This window comes from Mastomys coucha, unplaced genomic scaffold (genome assembly GCF_008632895.1).
Source record: "Mastomys coucha isolate ucsf_1 unplaced genomic scaffold, UCSF_Mcou_1 pScaffold15, whole genome shotgun sequence".
In the NCBI taxonomy this organism is placed as follows: domain Eukaryota; kingdom Metazoa; phylum Chordata; class Mammalia; order Rodentia; family Muridae; genus Mastomys; species Mastomys coucha.
Window position 1 is genome coordinate 1,344,348 of NW_022196897.1, and position 15,055 is coordinate 1,359,402.

General features: G+C 43.5%; 1 protein-coding gene across 2 annotated transcripts in view; it reads right to left on the bottom strand.

Moving 5' to 3' along the window:
* Positions 1-15,055, bottom strand: part of Cubn (cubilin) — a 219,199-nt gene that overhangs the window by 6,493 nt on the left and 197,651 nt on the right. For both annotated transcript variants that reach the window (XM_031369044.1, XM_031369045.1), the window contains exons 60-64: positions 11,790-11,998; positions 6,294-6,456; positions 5,728-5,933; positions 3,406-3,553; positions 1,972-2,153 (exon numbers count right to left, since the gene is read on the bottom strand). In XM_031369044.1, coding sequence (XP_031224904.1) covers positions 1,972-2,153; positions 3,406-3,553; positions 5,728-5,933; positions 6,294-6,456; positions 11,790-11,998 — 908 coding nt within the window. The remainder of the gene's footprint in view (positions 1-1,971; positions 2,154-3,405; positions 3,554-5,727; positions 5,934-6,293; positions 6,457-11,789; positions 11,999-15,055) is intronic.

A 15,055-nucleotide genomic window follows, 5' to 3' on the forward strand; every position in this document is an offset into this window, starting at 1 on the left:
ATCAGTAGGTATAGAGAGGCCCTTGGTCCTGTGCTTAGTGCCCCAGTGTAGGGGGATGCAAGGGCAGCGAGGCGGGAGTGGGTGGATGGGTGGGGGACCACCCTCATAGAAGCAGGGGGGGGGGCAATGGATAGGGAGTTTCTGGAAGGGAAACCAGGAAAGGGGACAACATTTGAAATGTAAATAAAGAAAATATCCAATAAAAGAAAGTTTAAAAAAAATGCTACAAGGCCTGACCTGCTACCCCCATATTCTCAACATTGAGTTTCTTTCCCTTGGGATCCTCTTTTAAGCCACTCCTGAGAGATGCGGGAGATATACTGCTTAAAGCTTACCACATTCACTTTTCTGAGAAGGATGAGCATATCTCATAAATTATGCAGAGGCATATCTGGGTGAATTGGAGAGGTGAGTTGGAGGCGTATCCACAGTAGAGTCTACAGTATGCTCTTTCTGCTAGCAATGAACTAGAATCCACATGGAAGACTTCTATCCCCACCACAGCTAAAAGAATAGAACACCAGGGCTCCCTGCAGAGCCTCCTCTAAAGCGCCAGATACAGGTATATTTGCTAGGCCTGTGTGGTAGCTTCCTGCCTCTTAATGAAACAGAGAGCTCCCCACCATCCATTCTCTGGAGAGGGGGAGGATGTCTGGGTGGCGTAGTTGTTACCATCCAATGTTAAAAAGTAAGTCTTCACTTTCCAGCATCTGGATGACAAATGGCTAAGGTTAAGGAGGGCCAGTAATAGGTACCTTGGGTTATGGATGTATTAAGACTATGTATGACTCAGGGTTAGCAAGGGACTCTAGCCTTTTCCATATCCCCCTCCTTTTGTTTGTTCACACATCTGTTTCATACAAACATCTGGTTTTGTAAGCATGGAAGTTTGAGCTTAACTCCATTTCTAGCACAAACAGCACAGATTCTGTGTCTTCATTTCTCCCCTTTTCTCATCCTCTGCCATGGAAAGTAGCCCAAGAGGAAGACGGGAGCTTTCCCCCAGGAATCCACAACTCCTTATGGATTCTGATTAACAGCAGGTTTAGTTCAATTCGAGATGGGAAGCTTTCCTACATAGTCAGGTATGAGGAAGCCTGTGGTAGCTGAACGCATGGGCAGAGACCATCTATTGGAACTCCATTCTCCTCCAGGTAAAGGACCACATACAGGGACAGGGGAGCAGAAACAAGGCCACTGGAGATAGGCTGGTGGCCAGAAAGGCAGGAAATCTGTTAGCATCACAAAGCAGCAGGAAAAAAGACTGACAGAAAAGAAATGTCACCAGGAAAGGGGCATCATGAACTCAGAAGTAATCTGTCCCACAAAAATCAGACAATTCTGGAGAGCATATTTGGAATATAAAGCTAACTAAACATGGAAATTTTAACTATTTTGATCCGATTAATACACATTGTATATGTGTTTGGAATATCATACTATACCCCAACTTATGCAGTTAAAATACTGGTTAAGCTTTTAAGGATGTGATCAAAGAGGCAGTAAGAGTAGAAATGAAACTCTGAGTCAGGAGTGGAAGGAAGCTGTGGACATCCTCCAGAGCCTTTCCTGTAGAGCCACCATGCCACTACAGAGAGCCCCAGGAGATCAGCAGAGCAAAGGTGCTGTGCCCACTCACTGCCCCTGGGACCTGTGGCAGGTAAAAGCCTTTACATGTAACCAGCCCTTGCCCACGGTATTCTCTTCATCCTGCAGGTTGGAACTCAGATCTGTGTTCCTTTGAAAAGTCTTCTCTGTCCCATTGCTGGGTGGTGCCATGACAGACAGTGACACTGCCACCCAACTATACTTACAGTGCTGTAACTGGAATCTGCTCAGTATGAATTTGTAGGATGAATGAACACCGACTAACTTAATAAAATAAAGGGAGATGTTGAATTAACCTCGCTAGAAAAACTTCTTAGAGATCCATCATGTTTGTACATAATCCAGTTAAATTATATGCATTACCTCCAAGAAGTCGTTCATGCACTGTCTTGAATCTTCCAGCTGAAACCAGTAAAAAAAGAGGGAAATGCTGTGGTTCTGTGGGGCTCTGAGAATGATGGAGCAGTCCAGGTTATTGTCATAGTTTTGAGGCCACCCAGGACTCTTCAGATTGCCAAATGTTTGGTTGTATTCTCTGTTGCAATCTTAGATAAAAATGGGATTTGTAGTTAATGTACAGGTCCAAATATTTAGGAGTCTTTCATGTTGAAAACAGTGCTTTTACATTCCACTAAATCTGAGCAACATTCAGGAAGAGCTCCAGCCTCTGGAAAACAGGGGCCTGAGAGATGCTGAGAACTGTGCAGCTGCTGTGCAGCGGCTTGCTCATGTGCAGTCCCCGTGTGCAGTCCCCACATGTGCAGTCTCCTCATGTGCAGTCCCCGTGTGCAGTCCCCACATGTGCAGTCTCCTCATGTGCAGTCCCCGTGTGCAGGCTCAGCTACTGTGCAGCGGCTTGCTCATGTGCAGCCGCTGTGTGCAGTTCCCTCATGCGCAGCCCCCCATGAGCAGGCACGGCTGTTGTGACATGGCTTGCTCATCTGCAGTCCCCATGTGCAGCCCCCATGTGCAGGCTCAGCTGCTTTAACATGGCTTGTTCATGTGCAGTCCCCTCATGTGCAGCCCCCCATGAGCAGGCACGGCTGCTGTGACATGGCTTGCTCATGTGCAGTCCCTCCCCCCCGTGTGCAGTCCCCCCGAGTGTAGTCCCCCCATGTGCAGTCCCCTCATGTGCAGCCCCCATGTGCAGGCTCAGCTGCTGTGACATGGCTTGCTCATGTGCAGCCCCCATGAGCAGGCTCAGCTGCTGTGACATGGCTTGTTCATGCCCCCTTGTAAAAAGTGTGAGTGTACGGCTCCTTTGAAGAGCACTCCAGCATCTTCTGAAGTCTTCTGCTTCCATGGAAGAAGAGTTGCTGGTTGACACTTAGACCTTTTCTAGACTCGAAGCTCACCTTCCCAGATATCATCTGTGTAAGGGCCTCCTTTGCCAAACTGTTTCTCCCGATTCAATTCACATATTTCTTTTTACATTTTTTCTTTTTTGGTAAAACAAAACCAAAGCCCAAATCAAATTCTGCTTTAGTTTTGATCAAGGTAAAAAATAATCCTTACATGAAGTATCCTCTGGAAACACTTCCCAATCCTTGAAATCAAGTAATTTCTTCAAGGCACCGTGGTCATTTACAAAATAATTTCCTAAGGTAAAGTGATTCCCACCATTGGGACCACACCAAAAGTCACTAATAAAGCTTAGTCTCCAATAGGCTAACTTGAACCTTACTTCACATGGAGATATTTTACCTTAACAACAGTTGATCTGTTTACAAGAGTTATTTCCACCCATGACCGTCATCAAAGCTGCTTTTCCGGATAAACATGAGGTTTTAGGCCTACCTGCAATCTCATAGGTGAAATGCACTCTTGAGTTTCTGTTTAAAACTTCAGATTTGAAAACAACAACAGCAGTGCTCGTTGAGGAATAGAATACTGGCAAGGTTGTATAGTTTGCACCGCAGAACTGAGTCACTTGGTTTCCATTAGTCTAAAATAAAACGGAAGCCACAATGCATGAGATTTGGCTTCAGAACAGTGAAACTACACTAGATAGTGAACTGTACTAAGCATGTGGCTTCAGTATCCAGCCATTACACACTGCTCTAGTCTCAGAGACGACGAAACACTTAGCATTAACCTGGGAATTGAGCACTGTCCTGCCTCCCTAGAGGGGTGGGACATAAGGAGCCGAGCTTCTGCTAAAATCGTGAGCAGACAGATCCTTACAGAAAGCAAGGCTGCTCCCTCTCGAGCCATATCACAGTGAAAATGTGTGTGTTCTTGTTGGGAGCAGAGCCAGGGCATGCGAGCTCCCTGCCTGTCCCTTACTCTAGCTACCCCTGGTCTAGAGTTTTATTAGATTAGCCGGAGCTGGCAATACTCCGATGAGCCTCCCCTTCTGTTGTTCCTGGCACTTGGTACCTGTAATAATGGCCTTGTCCTCTTCGGCAGCACTTTGGCAGGCTTCACTCCCTGTCAAATGCCTAAGAATTTCTACATGTACAAAGACGCATCCCAAAGGCACCGAACAACAGCCCCCGGCACATTACCCTTGCGGCTGAAATACATGTAGTTCTTGGACTCTGTCTGAAGGCACATGGCCCAGCCTGTTTCCAGACTCCTTAGTTATTAGTCTGTCTTATTCACCTACTTAGCCAGCTCTCTTCCATACTGTCCTTGTCCTAAGTTTGTCTGATGTAGCCTCTAAACTTTAACTGAATTGCTAAAGCCTACCCCCCAGTGTTTATATCCCAAGATTTTCAACTTTGTAGCCTTATGTGACTCTCATGTCTCCAGCAGCTCATGAAGGCTTTCACCACAGTTTACTGGGTGACCATGGTGCAGGGCAACGGGGTGGGCTCGTCTGTGTTCTTCACTATGGTGTTTATCCTCTGGGGTGCTTACTTCATAGTAATTTCCTATGTCCTAGATTTGTTCTGAAGCCTTGAGTGTTTTTATTGAGAACACATTGAACATCCTCAATTGTAGTATTTGCAGCTAGTTCCCCTGCTCTTGCGTACCACAGCTGCTTGTACATGCTGTTTTTGTGCCCTAATGAGGAATCTGCCCTAATTTGTGTTATTCTTGTTTTGTAAAGTGATAGGAAACTCAACGTTCTTTGAGCAAAAGGGTCTCATTGCACTTGCCTCTAAGTCCTTCCGCTGGGGCCTCCACGGGGCATAGGAACTCTGTGCTGCAACCCCTGCTGGGGTAATGCTGCTAACCTCACTTCTCAACCACCTGGGGATCCTAGAGAACCTTGGTCTCTAGGATCTATAGGGCACTCAGCTGTTCCCGGGCTGGTGCACCTCTGACCCTCCACATCGAGTCAACCTAGACTTTTGTCTCTGAGCTAGAGACTTGTAAGAAGTGACAAAGCCCAGCTTTACGATGAGGACGGCCTTGAAAACTCAGAAGGTGACATGTGGAGCTCCATTACAGCCTGGCCTTGGGCATTCAAATTTGGCCTCTGAGAGTGAGTGTGTTAACTGTTTACCCAACTGCAGACTCCAATAGTTTCAGGGTACGAGCTCAGAATATGGGCCTTGAATTTAAGTATTTTTTTGGCCACCTTATTGCTCTCCCCATTCTGCCCACCGATTGGAGATGACCATGCTCAGATCTCTGGGTCCTCCTCATATCGGCTGTTGTGCCATCTTTCCCCATGGGAAACTAGACTCCGCTATTTATCTCTCTAAGCCCAGAAAGCTTCTGTTTCCCCTTTTTAGTCTCTCTGGTTGCCATGAGTGTCTCTTAGCTGGTTTTCCTGTGTCCTGTATGAATCCCTCCAGTTCACCTGGACATAGCCTGTTAACCATAGATGTAGTTCTCCAGGTGTGGCCCATGGAGCTCTGGGATTGCTGGCAGAATACAAGAGATGCTCATCAAACATTGATTAATGTGTGCTAGGCTAGGCAGATCAATCGATGTCTTCAGGGTGTCCTAGGAGTGTGCATTTTTAACAAGACACCCGGATGATTCTTAGCCACAAAACAGTTTGAAAGTGTCTTTCCCTCAGGACTACATTTAAGGTGATTAGTACACTGGCAAGGGACTCCTACTGAAAACACACAATTCTAGAAGTGACAGGGCTTTATTTAGGCATGGCTCCATTACTTGCAGTATTTGCAAATGTGACGGCCACCATCCTGGGATCTTTACCTGTACTGAGTCCTGAAGTTCTAAGTAGCTCCGTGAGCAGTCTTGTGAGGGCAGCCGCAGTTCCCACACTGTTATCTGGATCTGCTGGTGTGGGGGAGCTTCAATGACCCACGTACAGGTGGAAAATGGCTGTCTGATATTTGACAATTGAGGTGATGATGTGTTTTGAGGTGTCGAGGTTGCATTATATGTTCCCCCACAAGGCACTGAAGAGGGAGAAAGAAAATAAGGCACAGGTTTTAATCATTTCTAATTATACATACTGTTTTTAAAATCTTGCTCTAGCCTAGAAAATATTTTAATATCCTTTAAAGGATTTAGTATATGTTGTGGTGGCACAGGGCTGTAATCCCATCTTCTTGCAAGCTTGAGGCAGGAGGATAAAGTTTAAGGCCAGCCTGGCAACTTAGTGAGACTTTGTCAAAGAAAGGGAAACTGAGGGCAGGGAATCTAGCTCTCATGTGTTTAATAATCTGCTAAAACTGTAATTAATTTAGATATAATAAGCATGCATTCTTGTCAGTACATAAGGACATATGTATTTCATAATGTGTCAGAATACTTACTGTCCACAAAGGTATATGTTGCATTAAATCCTGTCATTTCAACATTTATGTCAGAGACAAATTGAACTGTAAGATAGTTGCCAGAAGAAATAAATGGGGCAGGCATAGTGGAACCACAAAATCTTCCGCCTAAATTTGAGTTTATGCTTGCACCATCTGCTATCTGGAAGAAAAAGTAGTTTATAGTAGTTCATTATTAATAAAGCAATTGCTATTTTGAGCTAACTTACCTATGAAGTCACTATAGGTCTATGGTGTTAGAGAGACCATAGATTAAGGATGTATATGTGGGTGTTCTTACAGGAGGTCTTAATTTAGATTGATAGTGCTATAATGGCTTCCAGTGATGCCCAATATATATTTTTCTCTTGGGAAAAGTAATATGTAATTCAAATAAACAACAATAACAACAAAAGCCCATGGCCTCGAAGTCATCAAACCCATTGCTAGTATCTCTGCTCCCTAAATTACCAGCAGGGGCTCTTTCTGAAGATTCCTGGCTAGGCTCTTACAGGCTGCTGCTAAGATGAAGTCAGACCAGGAGCTGCCTAACTGCTTCCTATCCTCTTAATACAAAGGGTGCACCCATGACAACAGCAGTCCAGGCCTGATGAAATGGCTTCTCCTCCCACTCAAACGTCATGAGTCTCCTGTCTGGGAGTCTCTGCTTGTCTAAGATTCTTGAGCATCCCAGGCTCAGTCTAGCTTCACAGCGATTGCATCTGCCTTTCTTTACCCAGACTACTCTTGCTGGTATTCACAGAGTCTATTGAGGTCTCGCCTCTATCATCCACCCGCAATGCCTTCCCTAAAGTAAACACTGCCTCATTCCCTGACTCTTTTCCTCAGGGCAAGTATTACTGTCAACATGTTATACATTTAACTTGCTAATTCTATTGTCTTTCCTTCTAAAATAAATACCACATTCCACAGAAGCACAGAATTTTATTCTGTTCCGCCCTATGGCCCCAGACTTCAAGAGTGTGTAACGCATAAACCATACTTACTCAATTCTTAGTAAGTACTTTGACCCTTCCCTACCACTTGCTTGGGTTGTTCTGTGTTATTGTAGCAGAGTACCACAGACCATGTCATTTATAAACAAAAAGGTGAATTGTGATAGTTCTGAGAATTGAGGAATCTTCAGAATCCAAGGGCAGCCTCCGATGCTGGCCTTCTTACCTTCTGACACACGAGCATCCTAAGAAGTTCATCAGGAGCACTCTAGCTCTGCAATTGCTTCCTCTCCTGGGGTGATGCTATTCACCCCATGCTGGGAACCCCACTCTCATGACTTCATCTAACCCCAATTATACCTCAAAGCCCCCCCCATACCTTTAGCATATGGATTTAAGGCTTACATTTCTAACACGGGTACTTGAGTGATACATATATACCATAGCACTGCCCTCCCCTAAGAATTCTTCCCAAGTCTTCTCTATCTCAATAAAGAGCTCAAGTCTAAACTTCAGTCATACTTAATTCTCCAATTCCCATGACAATCATAGCCCCTTTGTTCCACCTTTGAAATATATTGTATCAATGTTATGTGACCCAGTGCCTTCAGAACATAGCTCCCAGGTCAATTGCACAGAGCACTCAGAGAGTTCTGCACCATAGTGTTCAGGTGTTTGATGACCTAGAGCATGTTCCTGTTCTTGTTTCAAAGCTATGCCTTGTACCCGACGCAGAACCTCCCCTCTTTACCACTGTCTGCAGGCCTACTCAGTGCTGTTCCTTTTCTCCCTACCCGACACTCACTGCACAAGTGTGAGTTCCACAGGAACAGGAATGGAGTTATACTCAGAAGTAATCCAGAACCACTGACAGCTTTCACAGACTTTTACAAACACCCAAAGAAATAGTGAGGATTTGGATGTCCCTCAAACACCTTACTAAAAAAAAAAAACAAGGTATGTTTTCATTTTTATGTCTATGTTGCTAATTTTTATTATACTTTAATAATGAATTTCTGTGTTTCTGTAGCTCTGAATATGAGCTCATAACAGAACCACATTAAATCAGAAATCTTAGAGCAGTGTTATAACTGATGTTATAAAACAAAGAGGTTGAATTTCAAAATTAAAAATTAAACAAAACTGACCACTAGATGGCACTGTCTCTCCTATATGAACTTAATTTCAATTCATGAAGAACAAAGAAAAGTGGAGTCCTGTAACCTAATACCCTCAACTTATAGAAAAGAGTTGCCAAGTTTAAGACAATGTACTTTTTCTGGTAAGTGAGGTTTCATTACAACCACTGTGGTTTTTATTATCATTACAAGCTTTTTACTTGTATCATGTACCTGGCTTTTGTTGGGTATTGTATATACGGAAAGGCATAAAAGCACTTTCTGTATCTTCAAGGTGCTCATGAAATAGCGAGAAGAAAGGGCCAAATGTAAGCATATGTGTGTGTGTGTGTGTGTGTGTGTGTGTGTGTGCGCGTGCGCAAATCTGTGTTTGTATCACTGTTTCCAAATATATCTACAAATATGTATGGAAAAAATACATAAAAAGGAAAACAAAGAAAATAAAAAGTAATTATGTCAAATAAAATAAGGGAAATTCATACTATTAAAAGAATGAAGTGTGTTGGGTATGAGAGAGTCAGGCTCCATGCCAAGGAACTTGGGTCTTACTCTACAAGACCAGATGTTAGTTTTAAATAGAGACTGGTAAATGTGAGGGACAGGACAAGGAGAAGTCAGGGTTTAGAAGATGGTGGCCCTGTGCTGACACTATATCCATCCAACCACATTAAAGTAGGAGTTTGTGTAACTGATTGGAACTAACATGTCTCCTAGCCTCCTGTATGATCAAACCTAAAATTCTCTCTATCTCTGTTCTGTTCCTTCATAACACCCAATCTCTACTGTGGGCAGACCCTGTGCAAGACTGTATGTCTATGATGACATGTTCAACACTACCTCCTTGCCTCCTAGAAGCCTGTTTCTTGGTGTCACTGTGACAAAATGCCTACAATAGTCAACTCACGATATACTTTGTCTCTAGGATTCAGTGCATATATGACTAATCTCTGTAGTGACACAGTTACAGAGCTCTGTTATCCTGGGCCTGTGCAAAGGTCAGGACAGAAGGACACTCTGGGGGCAGGCCTTGCATACTTCATAGAAGCAGCGATGCAGGAAGAAAAGGATGGTGGAGACTCAAGACTCAAGTATCTCTGAGAGGGCAGTATCCTCGTGCTGGCAACCACACCTTCTTAACTGCTGGGCTTTGCTGGGACATGCAAGGCTCAAACTATCACAGTAATGACTATTTACTCTTTTTTTTTTTAAGTGTTTGAGCTAATATCTATAATGGGGTAGACTCAAATCCACACTTATTTAATGAATAATTAAGTACATGAGTGCTTAGTGGTCGTGCTAGCTCCTAAACAATGCACCCAGCGTCTGCTGATGCTGTCCCCAAAGATGCACACACTCTTCCCCGGTGACTGATAATATGCAAAAGGGTTAAGCCCAATGAGTTATCACAGGGGCTCCCAGAAAGCCCACATAAGCCTCTAGGGAATGTTTTTGTTCAAGTTTAATGTTTGGAAGTTTATAATTGGCCTTACAATAATTATTTGGAGCATTTAGTGTTTAGAAGTCATATTTCTGAGCCTCACAGTATAGTAAGTATGGGGAATTTTCTCTTCAGATGGGATTGGAAACTTTAGAATATATCTGCCAAAACCAAGAGCACTGATGGAGGTGAGGAGGAGACCTTGGGAGGGCAGCATCTTTTTGCCACCAGTTTCATGTTTCTAGGCAGAGGAAGCAGTGAGGACCACACTTTTGATGCCCTCACCATCTTCCTGATGCTCAGCACAAGGAGTTGAGTTAACTAGCCAAGAGTTGGAGATTAGGTAGTACACAACACCATCTTTCCTCTTGTTTTTGGTCATGCCTTTCTTGTGGATATGCCTTGTTGATACTGTTCTCCATTTTATGGAGGCAACAATGTGTGTGAACTTTCGTGTATGCTGTTAAGTGCCATCCCATGCTCACATCTAAGAAGAACGGGATACTTTGTTCTGATCTCCCTTTCTATGTCAAGGGTATCAAACTTTTATTTTCATGTTGTATAATATATCTGTTTACAGGTCAGTCTCCCCCTATGCCCCCTCCTTGGGGAAAGTTCACTGCCACATCTCCCACACAACTCCATGGGACAAATATGACGATGGTTTCAACAGTCATTGATCAGTTACAGTTCACTAATGTACAGCAGACATCTCCCTAGACCCCTAGTCATCACTCTCAAAGACAGCAGTGAAGGGAGTAGGTATAACTCAGCAATGGAACTGGCATAATCTGCCTTACATACTCCCTATGGAGCTGTGACATTAGCTTTTATAGAATGTCATTTTATTGCAACACAACAATTTAAAAGAGGATAGTAAATACTGGTATCACCTTGACAAGCTCAAGAAGCACCAGGGGCCCAATTTCTGGGCACACCTGTGAGGAAGTGTTAAGATTGGGCTAACTGAATTCATCCTAAATGTGGGTGGTACCAATTCATGACTTGGGGCTCTGGACTGCATAAAAAGAAAAATATGAGCTGAGTGTCAGAATTGATCCCTCTGTGCTTCCTGGCTGTGGACATAATGGGACTCCTTACCATCTGCTTTCAAATCTTATTACTTTTCAGGAACCTAGAGAAGCTGGTTTTAAAGAACCTCTTAAGCAGTTCTGGCTACTTGGTCTCATTTTAGAGAAGAACTGAGCTTGAATTAACTCACTTTGTCCCACATTTTGTCACCTCTATTCCCTCATGAACTTCCTCATAATGGCTGGCTTCTAATCCCATGTCTTATTAAGATGATTGTCACCCAATGGAATGGCTTTCTTCACCCAGCTTTTCTTGGTCTGTGACCTCCAGGTTAACCCCACTGGTTACCCACACATCATTTGGAAAGGTGTCTTCCCCTGACTTCCGTGCACTACACTGTTCCTGGATGTCACAAGCTTTTCTCTCAGACATCCATTTTTGTACCTTCATCTTTGGCCCTCCTGGTGCATCCTGTCCTTCGCACCCTTCCTAGAGGTCAATGAGAGTTTGGCTGTCTAACTTCAGACTGTCTTTAAAAAAAAAAATGTTTCTTTGGAATTATTAGGAAGCTTTGGGTGTCATCTACATAAGTAAAAGAAACAGACCAATTATGGTGCATCTTTGCATTGCAAATGTCATTTATATTAGGAACTGTCAAAGTCCTCTGACTATCTCACTCCGTCCAACTAATCTTCCCATAGACTGCTTCTTAATAAGGTACTTCGCGAGACAGAACTGAATCCTGAAGCTAATGTTAGAAGTCACTTGAGATGTTTGAGTGATGATATCAGAGATGAACTTGAACAGGGGACTAGCATCTATAATATATATTGAAGTCACTGTAAGCAATAGTGTTCTCATTGTCAAGGCCTGTAGATTGTAAGCTGGAATCCCTGCATTAGAGCAGACTGTTAAGGTGCAGCAGCCTTACCTGTACATAGTCATAGGTACATCTTCCTCGTGCCGATTGTCCCTCCAGAGTGAAAGCATTGAAGGTGAGCTTAACAAGTTTGTTTTCAGGTGCAATTATGTACCATATGCAGTTTAGACCTCTGTCATAACGTCCATTTGAATCAATATCGGGAGACACAAAGCTCTTGTTTTCTTCAGTCAGGTACCCACCACACCCATGCTGTGGTCCTGTCAAAGAAAGATAAATCACTGGGCAGAAGAACAAAACGATCTTCACTTACTGTGGAAGGATTTTGGAAAATGGATTTTGCTTCCATTTCCTTCCAAATATTTGTGAATATTTTCAAGAGGTCCCCAAACACTAGCGAGTGTGCATAATGTGTTTCTCGGCTTTTCTTGGCTTCTTGGTCATTCTCTTTTTTCCCACCACTGAGCTGCCTCCTCATCAGCACACATAGATACCTGAGAGAGCAAGTAACCACACTGGGGTGCATGTATGTGCCTCTGGAGAACTATTCGTGTGATTTATTCAAGTTTTTCCAATCCTGAAAAACTTGATTTTGTTGTAAAAAATCGAGGGTTTTTTGCATAGTAAAGCTGGTGGAAAATGCACACATGCCTGACTTTTATGTTCTACTTTTGTGAACACTGCCAACACTGAAAATTGAATTTATGAAGATTTACCTAATAATTCCAAAAAAAAAATATTATCTCCCAACTAGTTTTTCATTTAAATAGTTTGACAGAAAGAGGCTATGAGGAGATAGTTAGCTCTGTCACCTATTTACATTAAACTACATTCTCTGTATTTGTTTTCTGTTCCAAAAACAAATCAAGAGGAGACCAAAGAATAAAAGAAAATGCATTAGGGAAAAACTATCTATAGTGAAATCAAACAATAGTAATGCATAGCCAAATGTCAGAACATAGAGTGTTTTAATGATGGGTATATGTCTACTGCAGGGAAGAGCAGAAAGAAAGCCCATTGGAGTTAGGATGTGCTCACTCCACAGCCTAACGGGTATCTTAGACATAGGAAGATGACTTAACACAGGAAGAACATGAAATTAAGGAAAGCTGTCAATTTCTAAAGAAAGAAGTTGAATTAAGCTCAAAGTACTCACAATAAAAACAATATCAAATTAGTGTTCAAATGAATGTTCTACAGCCTTGCACTAGACACAAGCACAATCCATGCCTTCTGTCACTGGCCTTCCATTGGCACTGCTCCAATAATTTACCTATCACTGAAGGATCACCCTACGAATTAGGGGGCACTGAGAAGCTTCAGACTTGATGAGAAATAGAAACAACAGTAGCCTTCCTCAGCTCCATCCCAATGAAGTACAGAGAGCTTACAGAGGGGCTTTCAGCACAGGCGCGTGCCTCAGGAGGCCAGACAACAGCAGCTCTGCCCACAGCTTCTGAGCCTGATAAAACCATACATATTTGCACAGGCAGGTAGGTATTCCTAAGGCCTGATTTGAAAGGTTTCCTAAGACTTGATCCCTAATATGACCACATCTAGTATCTAGGTGAAGATGAATCTGGAACAGAAGCATGCACAGAGCCACATGGCACACCGCTGCTGAGTCAGCTCATGAAGCATGCCTGCGGACCACACAAAGAGCTGGGCCTTGAACAGCCTCTCCTTTGCCATAGGCTGTGGTTACACGTGAAACCCAGTGGAGCGTATTGGTTTGCTTAGCAGGAAGAAACAGTTACAGTCTAAACGAAATGGAAAATGTATTTCCTTCATATTCAAAGAAGTATACTTAGGATTAAAGTCCATCAGAAGTAATAACATATATAACATATAAATAATGATGATACTGTGAAGAGAATGATAGATACAGTACTATTTTCAGCCCAGGCCATAGGATGCATTGTATAAGAACATATAGAAACAGGATTGAGATCATCTGGCCTAGGCTAAAAGAAGCTCATTATCCAGTGTTCAATAAACAGTAGTTAATATTACATGTGCAGGAAGAAGGACCAGCCTCCTCGGCTTAGAGGGGGCGGGGCTCCTGAGGGGAGGGGTCCCTGAGAGGAGGGGCTCCTGAGGGGAGGGGCTCCTGAGAGGAGGGGCTCCCGAGAGGAGGGGTCGTAGGACCAAGCTGGTGGCCTAGGCTCTCCTGAGGTGGCTTTCCAGACTGCCTGCTCTCTCTCCCCTTCCCTTCCCGCCCCCCCACCCCCGTCTCTCTTTAGGAGTGGGGCCACACGGGGTCGGGTGAAGTATGTGTGCTCTGCTTTGCTCTAGACAGCTTTTCCTCGCTACTCTAAACACTCCCTGGTTGAGACAGCTCTCTCTGCTAGTAAAAATTGTAAAACACTATCTACCATAGCTCATGGGGTTTCTGACCAAAGTCAGAAAAGCTGCTATAAAAAATGATTGGATCCACTGACCAAGTCAGAAATCCTGATAGAACTAATTATTGAGGAGCTGTTTTCAATCTCCAGATAGCTCAGTCCTCCCCAGAGAAAATTCTAAAGAACTGCAGTCATTTTCTGCTAGCTCATCTTATGCAGACCAAAAGCCCAGCTTTTTATTTCATATCAATTCAGTCATTTATTTCAGGCTTCCTTTTCATTACTCTATGAATCAGCATTCCATGACCCTAGCTGCATAATTCTTAGGAAACAGCAAGCATACATTTTGTTTTTTCTTAACATTGCAAAAGAGTTCAGAGACCTGTCTGCCTTAGTTAAGCACAGATAGTTGGGTGCGACCCTGCCCTGAAATTACCATTCCTACCACACCTGGGCCGACCCTTGCTGCGTCCTAGGCTGACCTCAGAAATCTATCTGCCTCTGTAGCTTTCTGACAAGCTGGCTCATAGTGTAGCTAGCTGCCTTTGTCCCTCTAGATTTATGAGGGAGGCCCCTCATAATTCATATTGCAACCTTATATTTTTGCATAGTTGAGAAATTACATATTTTTAAACTTCTGGCTTTAGAGTTCTTTCCCACAGCCTGAAGGGCTGGCCTAAAGGTCCTAGCATCTACCACTTTGCTGAGACATAGCTACACCCTTGAGTCCTGGACTCATGATGTTTCTAATTATCATGGAGTCATTAACATTAACAGGAAGAAAAGAGTCCTCCACTGCTAGTCCTGGCTCCAAAAAATATGTGTATTACTATGCAACAAACCTCATGCCCACAGCAGCCATGGACACTGGTGGAGACTCACTCCCCGTATGGCTCTGTCTCAGGGGAAGGAAGCATGTCACTCTGTCCCCACCAAGACCCACATGGGGCTTAGCACAGGAAGGCACAATTT